The sequence below is a fragment of the Aphelocoma coerulescens genome, chromosome 10 (genome assembly GCF_041296385.1).
Source record: "Aphelocoma coerulescens isolate FSJ_1873_10779 chromosome 10, UR_Acoe_1.0, whole genome shotgun sequence".
Classification (NCBI taxonomy): domain Eukaryota; kingdom Metazoa; phylum Chordata; class Aves; order Passeriformes; family Corvidae; genus Aphelocoma; species Aphelocoma coerulescens.
Window position 1 is genome coordinate 2930098 of NC_091024.1, and position 17545 is coordinate 2947642.

Below are 17545 nucleotides of genomic sequence, written 5' to 3' on the forward strand. Positions count from 1 at the left end.
TGTACTTTTAGTCATTTCATGAACTGAAGCCATTCCGTACCTTTGATAATTCTTGCTGCCTTCTCTGAACCTTTCCCAGTTCTAATACGTATTTTTGAGGACAGGAGAGCTGAAGTACACACAATATCTGAAGTACAGGGGTACCACCAAAACAACAGGACAGAGAAAGATATTGCTCTGTTCTCTGTTCCTTTTTAAATTCACACTAACATTTCATTTGCTTTTTGAACATCCAGCACTGAGCTATTTCCATGGAATCATCTATCCTGATGCTCTAAAAGTGACCCTTCCCTTTGATTGCTCTCCCTTTGTTCCCCTTTGTTCTCATACCTGTATACTGAATTTAATCTGCCATTTTGCTGCTAAGCCCCTCACGTTTGTATGGTCCTTCTTTAATTCTCAACAATCTACTCTCATTCCTATACTGAACACCACACAAGGATCTCACTATTCCACATCCAAAAGAAGATTTCATGAACCACTGGATTATATATTATGCTGAAACTTATAACCAAGCATCTCTAAGCAGTAATCAAAAGGTGCTAAAGACAAATAATGACAAATTGAAAAATGTATCCTGTTAAACTATCTGCAGCTGTCCATTCTCCCTTCTTTGAAAAGCTTTCACCCCAAAGTTTCAGGAGAAAGGGAATGTGTAGTTGTGACTCCAGTCACTCCCAAAGGAATATAGCCTCGAAGAATAAAATCCTTTCCTTGGCAACTTAAGACAAGTGAGTGTCCACTGGAAGGCTCCAGGTGCAGGCACACATTTTTCCTGATGCATCTACTGTGGTGGCAATGACTTCCAGCAGAGATGCAGCATCTCTGGTATCTACCTAAGGTGCAGTCATTTCACCATAGCTTTTGCCAGGAGGCAGAGATTTCCCACACAGTAAGGCATAGGCCAAACCCCATATGCCTTGCCCATCCAAAATTCCTAACGGTGATGGGAACTTCTTCCATGGAAAGATACAAGACTGGATGTTCACTGGAAAATTAAGTAAACACATCGAGGGTGGCCCTCCCAGAAAGACATGCAGACATGCAAATGCTCTTTCCACTCCTTTTCTAAGCATGTCTTTACTATTTATTTATGAAGTTTTGTTCTAATAAAGCCTGGTGTTTGAAATGTGCAATATCTAGCCTAAGTGTAATACAGCATTTTTACCTAGTCAAAGAACCCCCACAAATACTAAAATCCTGCCCTAAAGCATATACATGCCAGCTACTCCCTTTGAACTATCCTTATTTGATCAATAAACAATCAGACATCTTCAAATCCATCTACCATGAAATAGGACTATGTTAAAAACACAGTTCATTTGTCAATTTAAAATAAAAATTTCCATTCCAATAATAGATAGGGTAAAACCTACTGAAAAAATACAGCTTAATATCTGATTTCCTTTGTATGCTGGGAATTATTGTAACAAGACACAATTATTTTATTTCATGAGTTATAATAATTGGGAATTTTGAACATTAGTCCATCAAAACCCAATACATATATTAAAAAAAAAAAAAAGAACAACAAAATATTGTCCTTTCTTTTTAGAGCCTTTAATAATTGTCTGTTGTCCTTTAAAAAAAGTTAATCTGGCCCACTAAATATGACAAAAAAAGAAAAAAAAAAGAACATTCTTCCCCAGAAATAGAGAGCAACAAGCCCAACAAGAAAAAGTAATGAAGCTGAAAATTATGTGAACACTCACTGTGCTGGTTTTTCAGTTTCATGTTAGAAATGGACTGAAGACAATGCTGGACAATTTCTCCAAGAACTGATGACTACTCTCTCCAAATTATCAGATCTGAAAGGAGAAATACAGCCATTCTTGAAGATCAGCTGCCATCTAGTGAATGGTGAGAAAACTGTTTAAAACATTACTTTCTCTTTTTTTTTTTGTCAATTTAAACTAGATTCTTGGTTGAGTATTTTTTGTCACTTTGTCACTGTAAATTTTGGGGTCTGTAAAATATTCAGGAGCATGGCTACTAAAAAGGATGCATTTGAAATCAGAGCCATGTCACTCAGCAAAGTTTTCTATTAAAATATATAAATAGTATGTATGTGATCCAACAGTTTGTTCAAGAAAAGCCAATCGTGTGCACTTTCAATAGGACATATTGGTTTTTGGGGGGCTTCACTATACTAAGAACTGAACTATCAGTGGCTTAAAGTAAAATAATCAGTATTACAGCAATAAACTACAGCAAAAACTTCAAGAAGTTTAAGTTAAAATTGACTGAAATGTGCTCATCAAGCAACAATAGCAAAGTTTTTATGTTGGACACTACCTTTTGTTACTTTTTTACTTAAGATTAGATTCTCATAAGAAATCAGATTTTCCAGATGATACAATAAGCCTGTTAGAAGGACCCACTATATATGAAGATAAACCACAGAGCTCATTGCAAATATTCAATTTTCCATACTTTTCTTTCCTAAACACAGCTTTCTGAAACCAAGCAGAGGATCCACCACTTACAGTTTGAAACTCTGAAACACAAATCTGCCATTTTAAGCAGGGGATGTTTTTTGTTGAATCGAGTACACACTTGAGGGCACTCGTGTTTATGAGAGCCTTTGATGGAAAGAAATAAAACAAGAGAATGTGTTTAGAAGGCATTGGCTTGAAAATACATTTGCCTGCTTGGAATGAAAGCTCATTCTCATCTTTTGTCTGTACATTCTCTGGACAGACATTAGCACGTCCTACACCAAATACCTGGTAAGTCTACATATTCCATATAAGCATATTCCACAGAAACATTTGCATACATGTGTAGTACAAAACCGTGCTATGAAAGGAAAGATTAAGTAGAGGAATAGAAAATAAACACTGAAATGAGAAAATCTGGTCATGAATTGAAAGGAAATAAATGTATTACAGGCCCTTTTGCACATAATTAGGCTTAAAGAGAAGGCTTGCTGGTTTTCACACTGTGCAGCCCTACGACATTCTTGTGAGTTCCTATTCAGCATTTAGAATTATTAGGAGCTGGTTCTCTTAACACTGCCTGCTTTTATTCATATGGCTTACTGAAATGTTTTGTGTACAGCCTTGGCTCAGTAAGGAATGTGATTAACCAGGACACCATCAAAAAGGTTTTCTTACGCTGCCCCTTCTGAGGCCTTCAGAATACAAGGCAGGACAGATTGTAGTTGTGCTGTAAACCACTTTCTCTGGGTTTTCTGGGACTACAGCTGTGTCTGACTGCCATCATGCATTTGAGATCCCAATTCTTGTATGTCTGTGGCCTCAAAGTCTGTGTGTATTCAGAGCATGTGTGACTTTATTTAAAACGAAGCTACTTGCAAGAATAAAACTATGCACACGCTAAATTTTATCTTGTAGCCCACAATGCTGACAAGACATCCTGGAAGGTTTTTATTCATGGCACAATCGAAGAAGGTGGTGGACCAAAGCTTTTCTTAAATGCTGACTAAGCATTTGTCAGAGCAACATACTACAACAGTTTTACCAGATGTCGAACAAATATTCTGTGTCTTAATTACTTGTACCAGCAGCTTCTCAAGTTAGTTGTGCGGCTCCACACGTGGTTTTTAACCAGCACTCACAGCTGACTCAATCCTGACCACTGGAGACAGAGGTACTACCCTGAGCCAAGGGAAGCACAGACAGGAACACAGGAATGGGGAAGCCCAACATTTGGGAACAGGTTTAAGATGCACCAAACAAGTAGGTGGCACTGAGGAGACAAAAAGAGGACAGAGAAATGAGGGTGGCATACAAGGCCTGCCATGACCAGCTCTGTGGAGAAGAAGCCAGATGGCAATTAAGTTTTTTACTCAGTGCATTTCGTCTGTGGGATGAGGATAGAAGAAGTCTCCAGTACACAGCACTCACCTCACAGGCATTGCTTTGGCAGCCCTTCAAAAGGGAAGGCCCAGGGTGGTGGCTGAGGCAGGGTGTGAGGGAGGTGGTGGACATCAAGTACTGTAGGCAGCTCTGGGCCCCTCAGTTCAGGAAGGACACTGAGAGACTGGAGCAGGTCCAGAGAAGGGCAGCTTCGATGGTGAAGGGCCTGGAGCACAAGTCCTGTGAGGAGCAGCTGAGGGAGCTGCGGGTGTTCAGCCTGGAGAAAAAGAGGCTCAGGCCTTGTCATTCTCTACAACTCCCTGAAAGGCGGCTGTAGCCAGATGGGGCTTGGCCTCTTCTCCCAGACAAGTGACAGGAAGAGAGGACACAGCCTCAAGCTGCACCAGGGTAGGTTTAGGTTGAACATCAGGAAAGATTTATTCACAGGAAGGGTGATTAGACATTGGAATTAAGAGTCACCGTTCCTGACGGTGTTTACGGACAGACTGGACGTCACCCTTAGTACCACGGTCGGGCTGACACGGTGGCGCTGGGACACAGGCTGTACCCGGTATCTCACAGCGCCGTTCCTACCGAAGGAACTCCGCGAGCCCGCGGCAGCTGAGGCGGCGCCGAGCGCGCGTGCTCCGCTGTGGCGCATGCGCGGGGCCGCCTGTCAGCGCGCGAGCGGCTCCGCCCCGGCCCGCCCAGCCCCTGCCCGGGGGCCGCGTCCCGCCCGCCGCGGGTCGGGAATGCCGGGCGGCCGCGGCGCGCCGGGCGCTGGCGGAGCGCCAGCTCTGCGGGACGGCGAGGCGCGGTGAGTAAGGAGCCGGACGGGCCCGCGCAGAGCGGGGGGGCTGCTCCCCTCTCTCGCGGAAGCCGCGATGGAGGCGGCAGCCTTAAAGGTGCTTCCGCTGGAGCCGGGAGATGAGGGCACCCAGCGGTGCCGGTTGGGACCTGCCGCACTCTCCTTCCTGGGAGCCAGGATCGGCGCCCCGCTGAGGATCTCCGTGCCCGGCGGGTGCTGTGTGTGCACGGCGTGGCCCCGGCACGACCTGGCGGACGGGTACCTGCAGGCCGACCTGACGTGCAGCACCGCGGGGCTGACGGCGCGGGACCTGCGCGGCCTCTCGCTGAGCGTGGGCCGGCTGCAGCCGCTGCCGCACCGACAGCTGCGGAAAGCGACTGTGAGAGCGGTCCTCAAGAGCGCCGCGCTGAAAAAGTCGACTCCCAGAGCGGTGTTGCAGGAGACGATCAGAGAGCTGCTAAGAAACGTGTATGTTTCGCTGCATTGTGTTGTTACTGTTGCCCCAAGTCCCGAAAATCCCGTGGCGTATATTGAAATACTGTCTGCGGACCTTTTGAAGGAGGAAGCTGGATTGGTAACTGCCCAAACAAGCATAAAAATTAAGGAGTTGATCACTTTAGAATGGTACAGACATCTGTCAGAAGACACTGCAAAAACTTCAATTGCAGGACTGGATGATGTGGGGAAATCTTTGAAAGAAATGATTGATCTGCCTTTCCGCTTTCCAAAAACTTTGAAGAAGCTGGGTCTTTCTGTCCCTAATGGAGTGCTATTAATAGGGCCCCCAGGTGTAGGGAAAACTCTTATGGTAAAGGCAGTAGCAAAAGAGCTGGGTGCGTATCTGATTGGCATCAGTGGCCCAGCCCTCCATGGTTCAAGACCTGGAGAAGGTGAAGAGAATTTGCGAAGAGTCTTTGAAAAGGGCAGAGAGATGTCAAACGAGGGCCCAACCATTCTCTTTTTTGATGAGATTGATTCTTTATGCCCAAAGCGAGGAAGTTCAAACAATGCTCCTGAAGATCGTATTGTTGCTCAGTTGCTGACGCTGCTGGATGGTGTAGGGAGTGAGGGTAAGATGGTCATTGTGGCAGCAACAAACAGGCCTGATGCCTTAGAGCCTGCACTGAGAAGACCTGGCAGATTTGACCGAGAGGTAAATAAACCCTGTTCCTCATACACTCACATTTCTCTTTCCTTACTGTAGTCATGTTTCATTGTGGGATTCCACAGGTTTGAGATGGGTGTCTTGTTCCTGTCTTTACTTTGCTGCAACTTGGGTAAGTTTGTTTTTGGTTTTTTTACTCAGGACACTGAGAGCTCCATATACTTGAAAATGGATGGGGGGAGTCTTTAGGCTTGTTTGTCATAAAGACATTGAATTGACCTGATCTCGAGGGGGGCTGTTTGCTTACAGATGCTTAGCTTTACAGAATTGGATTTTTTCCATTTAAATCCTACATTGAAGATTTATACATCTCTCCTTAAAGGTTTATTGTGACAGAGAGCTAATAACCTCTTGTGTCAGGCTTCAGTAACAGAGGTTGGGTCTGCTCTGGAAAACTGCCATTAGCCTGGTAGTCCAAAGAAGAGAAACATATGCAGTTATACAGCACACAGTGCTTGTGCTTGTATTGTTTATTTTTCTGTCTAAACCCACTCCTAGGTCTCCAGCTTAATCAAGTTCTTTAATGCTTTCATAATTATAATTTTTGTTATTTTCCAGGATTTATAGATTGTTGAGATATATTTTTATAGTGATGCTTTACCAGGTTTTCAATAATGTATTAATGTTTGTCTATTTTATTTTTTCCTATCATATTAATCTAATTTAGTGCTTGTGAAGTAAGGAAATTATTATTTCAGTGTTAAGGGACTTGATAAACACTGTCTGACAGTGTCTTATGAACAACTGTTTATGCAAACACTGTTCAATTGAAAAGTAAATGGTATTTTAAATACTTGTCCTTTGTATAGTGCTGGTAATAGGTTTCCTGTAAAACTCTTTGGCTGGGATATAAGTATATAGAAATTTTCAGTAGGCAATATAAAGCAGAGACAAAATTGCTTGCCTAGGTCTGTAAAATAAATGAATATAGCAAATTATCTGTTTAAAACTTTTGTTTCTTCTGTTTGGTTTAGGTTATTATTGGGACCCCAGCAGTTACACAGAGAAGATCCATCCTGCAGTTGCTTACATCTGATATGCCCATTTCTGCAGAGGTTGATTTGGCTAAGCTGGCAGAAATGACAACTGGGTATGTGGGAGCTGACCTTACAGCACTCTGCAGAGAAGCTGCTATGCAGGCTGTGTCCCACAGCTCTTTGGTATGGTTGCAAATCAGTCGGGAACAATGTCAGTAATACTCGTACTACCCTTTCCTCCCTTATACTCAGCTTTACTTGAAAAGCTCCACAAGTTGAAGGCTCACACCAAGCATATTATAAATATAAATGTTATGTTTGCTAGTCCTTTCAGTTCTCACCTTAGTTCTGTTAATGCATCTGTGGTTTAATAGTGGCATTTACTAGCCTGTTTGAGATAAAATGTGTTACATTCTTCAGTGTGTGGTGAAAATGAATTTTGCAATTTTTGAATTTTTATTCAGAAGATTAGATGTGTGTTAACCCCAGAAGCAGCTATTTGATTTAGCAGATCACTGTCTGATGCAGCTATAATTTAGGGAATAGTAGTTTTCTCTGAAACATTAATTTCTGTTCTGCATTTTTGTGCCTGCGGTGTCTAAGCTCACTAGATCAGGAATTGGCTTCCTTCTTAGTTGTATTTAGCCTTATGTGAAATGTTTTGCATATTAATGCAGCATTTAAGAATGGCATTAAAATATTGTTAATATGCTCTATCTGGGCTTTTTTCAGGATTCAGCTGAAACTGAAACCATGATTAACATGGGAGATTTCCAAGAAGCTTTTAAAAAAATTCAACCATCCTCTTTTCGAAGTGCAGTTGGACTAACAGAGTGTAATCCTGTGACTTGGGAGCAAATTGGTGGTCTTGAAGATGTGAAATTAAAGTTGAAACAGGTAATGTATTAAATGAATTTAGGTAAACAGCTGATTTCTAATAAATGTGTGCTTCACGGTATTCTGCATGCTGCATTATGAAAATTAATTCTCTTGCCAATTACCTGATTAGAAGCATATTTTAAACATTGCATTAAGTTATTGCAATGTTTGAGTTAGAAATCTTGCAGTCACAAGATACCACCACCAAGCATAGTAATATCATGGGAAAATATGCATGTTTTTAGTAGCTGGAAAAGTCCTAACTTGCAGCCAGATAATTTGTCCATTCCTGAATATCTATCCAGGGATGCCACTTGGGTATTATCTCTTCAGGATTGCTTTTAGTTCTGTTTCACATGGAAACTTTAAGCAGGGGGCATTATATGAAGAAAGACTAAATCAGTATTCTCTGATTTCCAATTAATGTTTGTATCAAGGAGAGGAAATTATGGACTTGGCAGTTTTATTGATCACTTGTTACTGAGAATTTTATGCCTTTTTTATGTATCAACAGAGTATTGAGTGGCCCATGAAATTTCCTGAGGCATTTGCCAGGATGGGCCTGTCTCCTCCCAAGGGTATTCTTCTCTATGGGCCATCTGGGTGTGCCAAAACCACGCTGGTGAAGGCTGTGGCCACGAGTTGTCACTGTTCCTTTCTCTCTGTAAGTGGTGCTGACCTGTTCTCACCTTACGTTGGAGATTCAGAGAAGATTTTGTCTCAGGTACAGTTTTGTATTTGTATAAGGTCTGTAGTTTATTTTTGCTTGACTTTTGTAAAGTATTAATTAGACCTAAGTTTTGTTGTTGAAAACATGATCGAGCTCTCATCTGATTATAAAAAGTGAGAATCTATCCCTGAAATTATACCGTTAAACTTTGAAAGTATTTCTGCCCTTTTGTTTTCAGTTCATTTAAGAATGTAAATACGAAGCAGAATTTGCCAATAGTAAATGTAAGCCAGAACAGCTCTTAAGAATCATTACAAATGTACCTTTAAAGTTAGGTAAAATACAGAGTGTATGTAAGTGGGATTTTTTTTCACCTTACCTGATAAAATGCAGGCATTAATGTTTTACTTTATTAACATTTGTTCAAAGGTTTTTCGCCAAGCAAGAGCAAATCCTCCAGCAATAATATTCCTAGATGAGATTGATTCTATCTTGGGATCTCGGGCACAGGGCAGAGCTGGCCATGGTGTCTCAGAGAGGGTTCTTTCTGTTCTTCTCAATGAATTGGATGGGGTTGGGCTGAAGGTTACAGAAAGAAGAGGAGGCAAGCTACAGCTTGAGGCTCAGTGCCAAGAGCAAAGTGACGAGGAAAGAAAGGTATTTGTGCTCCCTTTTCTGTACAGGAAGAATGAGAAATGCTGTCCAGTTGTTTAAAAAATTTTAGTTGTTGGCATTCACATTTTAAACTTGAAATCCTCAAAAACATGCAAGAAGCTCTTTTACTCTGTCATAATTACTAAATTTTAGAAAATACTGTATCTAGGCTGCTGACTGTTTTGACATACACTGTTCCTCAGTGAAACCTTGTTTGGACAAAGTACCCACACAGGCTAATGAGCATTACTGGTTGGGGTTCATCTTCTGTCACCAAAGTCCTTTTCTTAGCACTCAAGTAATTTTTTAGATTGAGTGCTATTTTTACTCTTAAACAAGTTCCTCCCTGAGCTTACTTTTTATAAGTACTTCCCCTACTTCATTTGCAGTTCTTTCTCACACATAAGGCTTGCAAAAGCAGCACAGTTATGATCAGTTACTTATTTAAACAAAAAGTTGTACCTTCACTTGTCAGTGAATTGTTCACTACATGTAATATTTAGCTGTTTTGTGTATAAATGTCTTCTTATGATACTCTTTGGGAGAATAATGAAAGAAAACAGTTCCAGAATTGTAGGATACTGAATTTTTTGCATATAAAAGTACGTTCTTACAATCTGGTCAAAGAAAAATCTTCATTTATTGCCAGGGCAGATACTGATTTCTTCTTTGTCATGTCATCTGCCCTGGACCAAGGCATTTTTTTACCTCAGTAAAGATAAAATACTAATATTGAAGGGAAAAGAACTACATGGAAAATTACATGACCTTTTTGCCCTTCCCCTCTTCTCATTGGTAGTTAACTAATCTCTTCAGATATTACCTGTCTCAACCATGTTGCACTAATTTGTTTATATGATCTCTTACTCAGCTGGAGTTTCAGGAAGCTTTAAACAAAGATTTCATGGTAGTTGCTGCAACAAATAGACCAGATCTGTTGGATGATGCCTTACTCCGTCCTGGAAGGCTGGACAAGATGATCTATATTCCACCTCCAGATCTGAAGGTACTACACATCCATAGGTGGCTTTAAAGGGGAAGCTATTCATTGCCACCATACTTTAAGAGCAAAGGGGGCAGATTCCTGTAACATATTTAACAATTGATGGGTTTTTCACTAGAGATCAGTCACCAAATTCAAGGTACAATGAAGAAATTTTAAAAGGAATAAAGATATTTGTATTTTAAGCACCAATAGCATTTTAACTGGTGTAGGTAGTTACAGTATTGCACATGGAAAAGAGAAAATACATATTTACAAAATAAAACTACAGTTCAGGAAATACCAAAATAAGTTGTCTGTCCTTGCTTCAAATAATTTTTGTGCCCTGTTTCCAAGGGTAGTGTAGCTACTTATCCTGAGCTTCACAGAAAAAGCTGACCCAAAGCATGCCAAATGAGGCCTGTTCAGTCTAAAATACTGTGTTTTCATGTAGTAAGGAGTAACTGTGAATAACAGACCTTAAATACATGAGACAACCAGAAGAGCATTATCTCCATTGACAGCATTTTATTCTTCCACTAAAACCATGTAGTTTTGGTACTCTCCTGGATTTTCCGTGGTTCTAATTTCAAATTTGGTACTGCTTTAGAGAAAGATTAATTTTTGGTTTGTTTGGTTTTGTTTTCTTATACAATGTGCACCAATTTACAGGGAAGACTTTCCATTTTGAAAATCTGCACTGAAAAAATTCCGTTAGATACTGATGTGTCCTTACAAGATGTGGCAGTCCTAACAGACCTCTTCTCTGGAGCTGATATTGAAAATCTGTGCAAGGAGGTAAGAAATATTCCTGGTTCATCTGTGAAATTGACTCTAAATAACAACTTTGAATGAAAAAAAAAGAGCTAACTCATCGATGTTACCAAGCCATCTGTAGTACAGGTTCTTTCACAGTTTGCATTGAAAATACAAAGAAAATCATTGAAACAGAAGAACTGAACAAGGGCTCATTCTTTAAATAAAAAAGCCAAATAAGAATAAAGTCTGTCTGTGATAATTTACTAGAAGTTAAGGAACTGTACTACCCTTTATTTCATGTGGCCCTCTGTAATCCATACTCAGATCTAGGTGAATTGTATTCTTTCTCCTGCAAGCTGAAATTAGCAGATACTGTCAAGGCTAGAGAGGAAAAAAATGAGAAGAAAACTCCAGAATTTGAGTTGAGTTGTATAAAAGACGGAAGACTAGTAAGAAAATCCAAATATATAAGTGATAAAGGATGTACTGTTTAATCCAGACAGAAAAAGAGAATTAAAAAGTTATAGTAACCTTACTTGGATCTTTATCTGTTGTTTAATACCTGTTAAGTTACACAATGCTGTTTTCAGATGCTTTAATACTTTGTTCCTTGTAAAATATTTTAGAATACTTCGAGTGTTTTTTGCAATTCAAAACATGATAAGGACTTTAAGTTGTTTTTTTTTTCTTTTAAAGGCTGCTTTGTTGGCATTGCAAGAGAATGGACTTGAAGCAACTGCTGTCAAACAGGAACAGTTTGTGAAATCGTTGAAGACTGTAAAACCATCTTTAAACATAAAAGACTTGGAATTTTATGAAAAATTCTCTAATCAAGAATTAGTCTCTTGAATCTAAAAAGGAGTGGCATAAGTATTTTTAAATATATTACAAAGATTTTGAAAAGGTTTGCATCTTTCCTGCTTTTTAATACTGTACTTACCATAGTTTTCAGAGTGTTTGAAATACAGTAAAGTTTCACTTGTGAAAAGTTCTGCAATTTCAATAATGAATAATAAATTAAAATCTTGTTTGCTTTGGGTAGGTTTACATCTGATGAAACAAGGCATTGAGATACTTAGATAAAACTGTGGAACAACTTAGTGTTAATGCAGATTTCCTACTTTTAAGTACAAAAATGGCATATCAAGAAAATTTAAAATGTGTTGTGAAGTCTCCAAAAGACAGCAAATATTTAAGAAATAAAAAAGCTTTCAGGAAATTAAATAGGAGGAAGTAAGCCCTATTCTATATAAAATGTAAGGTGTTTTTTATGTGCCTATCTACAGGCTTACTTTCTTACAAGATTCCAGTGGCAGGAAAAGGTTGTCAGAGCTTAACTCCTTGGTGGAGGTTTGGAAGTCAGGGCTTTTGGGAGTAATTTTAGATTAGTTACTGCTTACTGTACAAACATGTGAATTGAGTAAGCAGGTAACAAGTATGTAATCAACTCAGACTATAATAGTTTCTTCTTTAGAAAAAAAGAGTTTGCTTAATGACAGTTTCTGCAGAATTATTTTCCCCACCCAACCATTCTTTGTCAATACATTTTTGTAGGTCACCTTCTAAAATACCCAGATCTAAGGGAATTGGTATTACATGTATGTAAGTGTGCATTTTAACTTAAAAGAGTAGGAAGGTTTTTATTATTTTTTGTTATCTTTTCCCAGTGAAAATGCTTGTGAACAAAGTACACGACTGTCAAAGATAGTTTCTTATTTTACCTGGGGTTCAGAAGTTATAAGCCCATTGGCAAATATTTCTTTCTCTTCACAGGCACACTAGGGACTGCACTGAGTGTGGTTTATAGTGAGATGGATCACAAAAAGAAGTTCAAGGCAGCTGGTGACTGAGGAGGGCAAAAGGCAGTAGTAGAAGCCATTGTAACCTAGAAAAGGGTTCAGATAGAAACAACTGCCCTACAGCTTGGTGGCTTTCATCACCATTTTATAGAAAGGACCGTCCTGTCACTTTTTTGGTGGCAGCAAATAGTCAGTGCTCGTGAACTTCCCAAATACGCAAAGGTTTCTCAGCAGCAGTGCTGATAAGAAGTATGAAAACTCTGTTTTGCTTTCCAGTGTTTGAGAGCTTGCATTTGAATTGCTGGACCTGAAAGTTGTTACAGTAAAATGCTGCCAGCTCCTTTGCCCTCAAAGATGCTGCTGCTTAACTTCCACACTTGCTCCCTAGAAGAACCAGCAGAGCTCACTGTGCCCTGTCCTGTCTGTTCCTTGCTGCAGGGAGCGAGCAGCACATGCAGTGAAGGCGGCCTCTCCTTCCTCTCACTGCTTTTCTGTGGCTAAGAGAGAAACAGATGGACAGGAGTCGCCTGCTGTCACCTCCAGCCTGCCAGTGGTAGGAGTTTTTCTCAGGGATATTGGGAAGTGATAGGAGCTGTGGTACACAATAAAGTGATGGGAACCTGGGCCTGGGTTGAGCTGCTGCTGCAGCACAAGGGGACGTGGTGACACTGGGCTGCTCTTTTGGTCACTGTAGACACCTCTGCGAGCTCTGGAACAGGCAGGCTCTGTCCTCACCTGGGCGTTTGCCTAGATACCCTGTTTGGGCAGCTGTTTTAAGAAGGGGAAAGACAAGACAAAGGAGAAATGGAGAAGGCAGGTTTGAGTCGGCAGTCACGGAGAGAGAGGGCTCGGCGGCGGGAAGGGCACGGGCCGCTCCCTGTGCCGCCTGCGGCCCGCGCGGGGGCGCTGCCGGGCCGGGGGCGCCGCTCCACACCGGCCGCTGGGGGGCGCTCTGTGCCGTGCCCCTCAGCGCCGTGAGGCTCGAGGAGCGCGGGGCGGGCCCGGCACCGGCACCGCCCGCAGCCGCCGGTGCACTCGGGGAGCGCTGACGGCAGGCGCTTGTGCCGGTCCGCAGCCGCCGCCAGGATGAACAGGGGCATCTTGCACACGCTTAAAACCAAAAAAGAAGTAAGTTTGCCCGAGGGGTCGGGATTGTGGTACCCGCCTGCGGGGAGGGATGCGGAGGGCTCAGGCAGCTGCAAGGTGGCTGCCACTTGATTTCCCGAGGAAATGGGACCCGTGTAAGGTTCATGTATTAAAAGTGAGGTGTGGAGAAGGGTAATATAGAGGTAAAAGTGAAATTCATGTATTAAAAGTGAGGTGCTGTAAAGAGTAATATAGAGGTAATGTACATGAACAGGTAACCCCCTCCTTAGTTCTGTGTAACCCTTGCTCCCCCTGCTCGTGGGTCAGTAGCCAGGACATAAGTTCAGCTCTTTACTCTATTTTATCTTTCAGCTCATTCCCCTGGCTGGAATAATTTCCTTCGCAGCAATTGGGGCGTTCTCTTTTTGTGTCCATTCCCTATTCCGCAAATCTGATGTCATGTAAGCAAAAACTTACTGCTTAGAGCTTACCCTAACCTTTTTTTTATTCAACCGAGTATTTGACCATCATGTTTTACACCATAAAAACAAATAAGCCAGGTGCATGTTCCAGAGTATTGGTAAGGACTGAAGTATCTGCAGATTGTAAATAGTGAAGAAATTAATTAATTTGGAGTGTAGTCCAAGTTATTTCCTAACTTTTGATTTAATAATTATATTTTTTCTTTGATTTAGGTATTAGAAGTTTTAAATGTTCTAATCAAGAATTTCATATAATCACATAGGTAGATGAGATGCACATATTTTGCAGCCAGGCTATTGGGTTGTATATAAAGAACGGCATTTGATAGTATTAAGATAGTATTCCAATGGCTTGGCTAATAACTGGAGCCAAATCCTGTACTCTTCAGGCTTTGGGGAGTTTATTTATTTATTTTAAAGTGATTGGAATAGGCATTTTAACTGTCAGGGTAAAAGTCCCCTTACTTTGTGTCTTTATTCAGTTTTGATTTTTTAGCTTGCTTCCCTCATGATATGTGAACAGTGCTGGCTTGCTTGGTGCTTTGGAAACTGCAAATAAAGCAAGCCACGCTGATTCCTACCCAGATTTTAAAACAGAGTACCCAAACCCGTGAACTTGTGTTTTAGGGAACTCCTTGCTTAAGTGAATAGCTCTATTGACAATAGGCTGCTCATATGAAAATATATGCAAGGACACACCTTAAAATATAATACCTGGTTTATCTTCTTTTAAAGCATTCACAAGATTGGCAGCCCAGAACCATGGGAGACTATTGATCCTGCCAAGCCTCAGAAGGTAATTTTTATGTATAATATATGTATAAATAGCATAAATTTCCAACATAATGAATCACTTCTTTTAAATGTCTAAGAAGTAGGAAAATATGAACGAGGAAACAAGTGTAAAGCCGATGTATATCTAGTTAAAAGTAGAAACAAATGCTTAATTCATTACTTCATGTCTTCACTGTATTACCTACTGATAGGATTCAGCTGTTACACTGTAGGTCTGATCTTGAATTTATGCTGAACTTCTGGTTGCTGTCCTATGTCTATTCCCACCCCAGACATCCATTTACTCAATTCCATTGGTAACAGTGGAAATTTGGAGCATAGAGGAAGTGCTGTTTACCCTTACCTTGTTCCTGAATTACAGAATTGAGTAAGAATGTTTGAGTACTGCAGCCTGAAGGAAAAATACCTTAATTTAATAGAGCAGCTAGGATAAGGAAAAATAAAATTTGCATTATTACTTAATTAATATCCAAGTGATTTTGTTCAACAAGTTATTATCTTATCAGTTGCACATTTCTGAAAGGAAAATGTAAAACCACTAGAACTTCTTCATCAATAAGATGATGTATGATATGGGGGGATGTGGGAGTGGAGTAAATGCTTACTGGGATTTTGCTAACTTTCATATTTTCCATTTCTTCCAGCTGGTAACAATCAATCAGAAGTGGCAACCTATAGAAGAGCTGGAAAAGGTCAAAAAGCTTACGAAGTGAGAAGTTTCTGTTGCCTCAAAAAGGTCCCCTATGAATCTAGTGGAATCACTTCTGCACAAACTTGACTACTGAAATCAGTGTGCGGAAATGCTTCTGCTACATTTTTAGGGTCTCCCTACATTTTTTTGGACTCTGGATGGGGAGTTTCATGTTGCTTTAGAAGCTGGCATACAGCATCCAACTAGTCCAAAAATCTGACTCAAAATATTAATTTTTAATAGGCATTTGATGTAAATTGTTGAATATTCAGATGGTAGTTATGGATTGAAAAAGCCTTCACAATTTTTGTAGAATTTCAGGGTTTGTTTCAAAATACATTTGTTTTCTCATTTTATTAATTTTTCGTAAAATAAATTCTAAATTTATACATTTCATGTAATTTTCCCAAAAGCCTTTCTAAATTGGGATTCCTGGTGTTTCAATGCTATATAGAGAGCAAAGTCATAGCCAGAGGATGTCTTTGTATGGCAGCATATGTGTTCATAAAGTACCCTTGCATTCTTTGTCTGTATTAGATGTGGTGACAGTTTAAGTCAAAACTAATGTTCTGCTTCAAATGCTGAAACTTACCCACTGAGGAGTCCAAGAGGTTATTTAAGGGTGGATTTGAGACTGCAGATTTAGAACCTAAAAACCTAAGAGTTAAGCATGGCTAGAAGGGAAATGAAAATAAGGTTATCTTTGTTGTATTTAAATATTGCTCATTATTAATTTTTTTCAAAGTTACTAGAATTAGAAAACTTGCGTTATCCAAAATTACATAGTGTTAATTTTTTCTTTTTGTGCAAGGTTGTTCGAGTGTGAGCTCCAACGTACTGCACAGTTAGCAATATTTTTTTTCAGTTTAAAGATTTTTACATGCTGTTAGGAATATCTCCTTTATCAAATAAAAACTAACAGATTGAAATTAGAAATGATTCTATGAAGAGACAGTTCCTCTTTAAGCTTCTGTGTGTTGCTTGTGGATTGGCCAGGGAAAGAATGTAATAGGCAGACTCCCAGTAAATTAATGAGATAATAAATGCATCCAATGGCAGAAGAGTCCTTTTGTAGATATTTTCTGGATGTGCCCTCTTCTGAGCAGTTTCCCAATCTATTCCACAGTTTCCTTTACGATGGATGTTCAGAATTCATATTACTTTCTGTGAGGAAGAAAGCAAAAGTGAAACAACTACTAATTGGGAAAAGTCCCCTTAAATGAGTAATAGTCAAGTGCTTTAGGTTATTCTGCTGCAGCAAAGGCAAGCTTCAGTTAGAAAAGCTGTCTCCTGAATTCCCAGGTAGTTTGGCTTCAGAAGCTTTATGTTTTCTTCCACTGAGGAAAAAAAATAGTTTAAATGTTGCATAAATATTTGTTTATCAAGTAAGGATGACTCAGCATTTATGTTTTAGAGTGAGAGGAACTACTAGTCTTCAGAATAAGTCCTTAGCTTTCATTTTAAGGAATGACATTCCAAGAAGATTGGATGGCATAGAACCACAAAAATACAGTGCTCTGAGGAATACAAGTTTTAAGGATTTTAAAACAGAAAATATTTTAAAATATTTCTCTGTATTCCCATATTTCTGCTGGACTGTACCTAAAACAAAGTGCTGTGCTCTGAGTTGATGCATTAATTGAATGAGTTTGTTCTTCAGTAAGTCAATTGTTTGGTCTGCAGATACTGTGACCTAAGTATCTGTCAACATTGAGGAATAAGTGTAAGTAATTTTTAGTTAATTTTTGTTTTTAGCCGCATTTTAGTGATGTTTCCAGTAGCACAGTAAGCAGTGTGACTGCTATCAGTCACAGGTTGTTGTTTCTCTTATCCTGTCCTGAAGCATAACAGCTGTGGTAATAAACTGTTTTGCTTTGTTAGCTGTTCTGTTTTTCTTTATTAATATAGATTTTTTTAATATAGATTTTCACAAAATATAAGAAATCAAAATATTTTTCTGCAATTCAAGAAGATTAT

General features: G+C 39.9%; 2 protein-coding genes across 2 annotated transcripts; both read left to right on the forward strand.

The window, feature by feature from the left end:
• Positions 1-4531: 4531 nt before the first annotated feature.
• Positions 4532-11747, forward strand: AFG2B (AFG2 AAA ATPase homolog B). Its single transcript, XM_069025677.1, has 8 exons — positions 4532-5782; positions 6769-6954; positions 7504-7668; positions 8165-8374; positions 8750-8977; positions 9846-9980; positions 10629-10754; positions 11412-11747. Exons 1-8 carry the CDS (start codon positions 4706-4708, stop codon positions 11562-11564), a joined length of 2280 nt encoding a protein of 759 aa, XP_068881778.1. The 5' UTR covers positions 4532-4705; the 3' UTR covers positions 11565-11747.
• A 1772-nt stretch (positions 11748-13519) lies between these two features.
• Positions 13520-17448, forward strand: C10H15orf48 (chromosome 10 C15orf48 homolog). The gene is made up of 4 exons (XM_069025679.1): positions 13520-13642; positions 13973-14061; positions 14818-14878; positions 15522-17448. Exons 1-4 carry the CDS (start codon positions 13601-13603, stop codon positions 15588-15590), a joined length of 261 nt encoding a protein of 86 aa, XP_068881780.1. The 5' UTR covers positions 13520-13600; the 3' UTR covers positions 15591-17448.
• Positions 17449-17545: the final 97 nt, after the last annotated feature.

Bases quoted from the DNA above. Each gene is read 5' to 3' on its own strand.
- AFG2B (XM_069025677.1), top strand. From the start codon at position 4,706: ATGGAGGCGGCAGCCTTAAAGGTGCTTCCGCTGGAGCCGGGAGATGAG. The intron at 6,955-7,503 runs GTATGGTTGCAA...GGCTTTTTTCAG, and splicing joins CTGTGTCCCACAGCTCTTTG to GATTCAGCTGAAACTGAAAC. The intron at 8,978-9,845 runs GTATTTGTGCTC...TCTCTTACTCAG, and splicing joins AAAGTGACGAGGAAAGAAAG to CTGGAGTTTCAGGAAGCTTT.
- C10H15orf48 (XM_069025679.1), top strand. From the start codon at position 13,601: ATGAACAGGGGCATCTTGCACACGCTTAAAACCAAAAAAGAA. The intron at 14,062-14,817 runs GTAAGCAAAAAC...CTTCTTTTAAAG, and splicing joins TTCCGCAAATCTGATGTCAT to CATTCACAAGATTGGCAGCC. The intron at 14,879-15,521 runs GTAATTTTTATG...CATTTCTTCCAG, and splicing joins ATCCTGCCAAGCCTCAGAAG to CTGGTAACAATCAATCAGAA.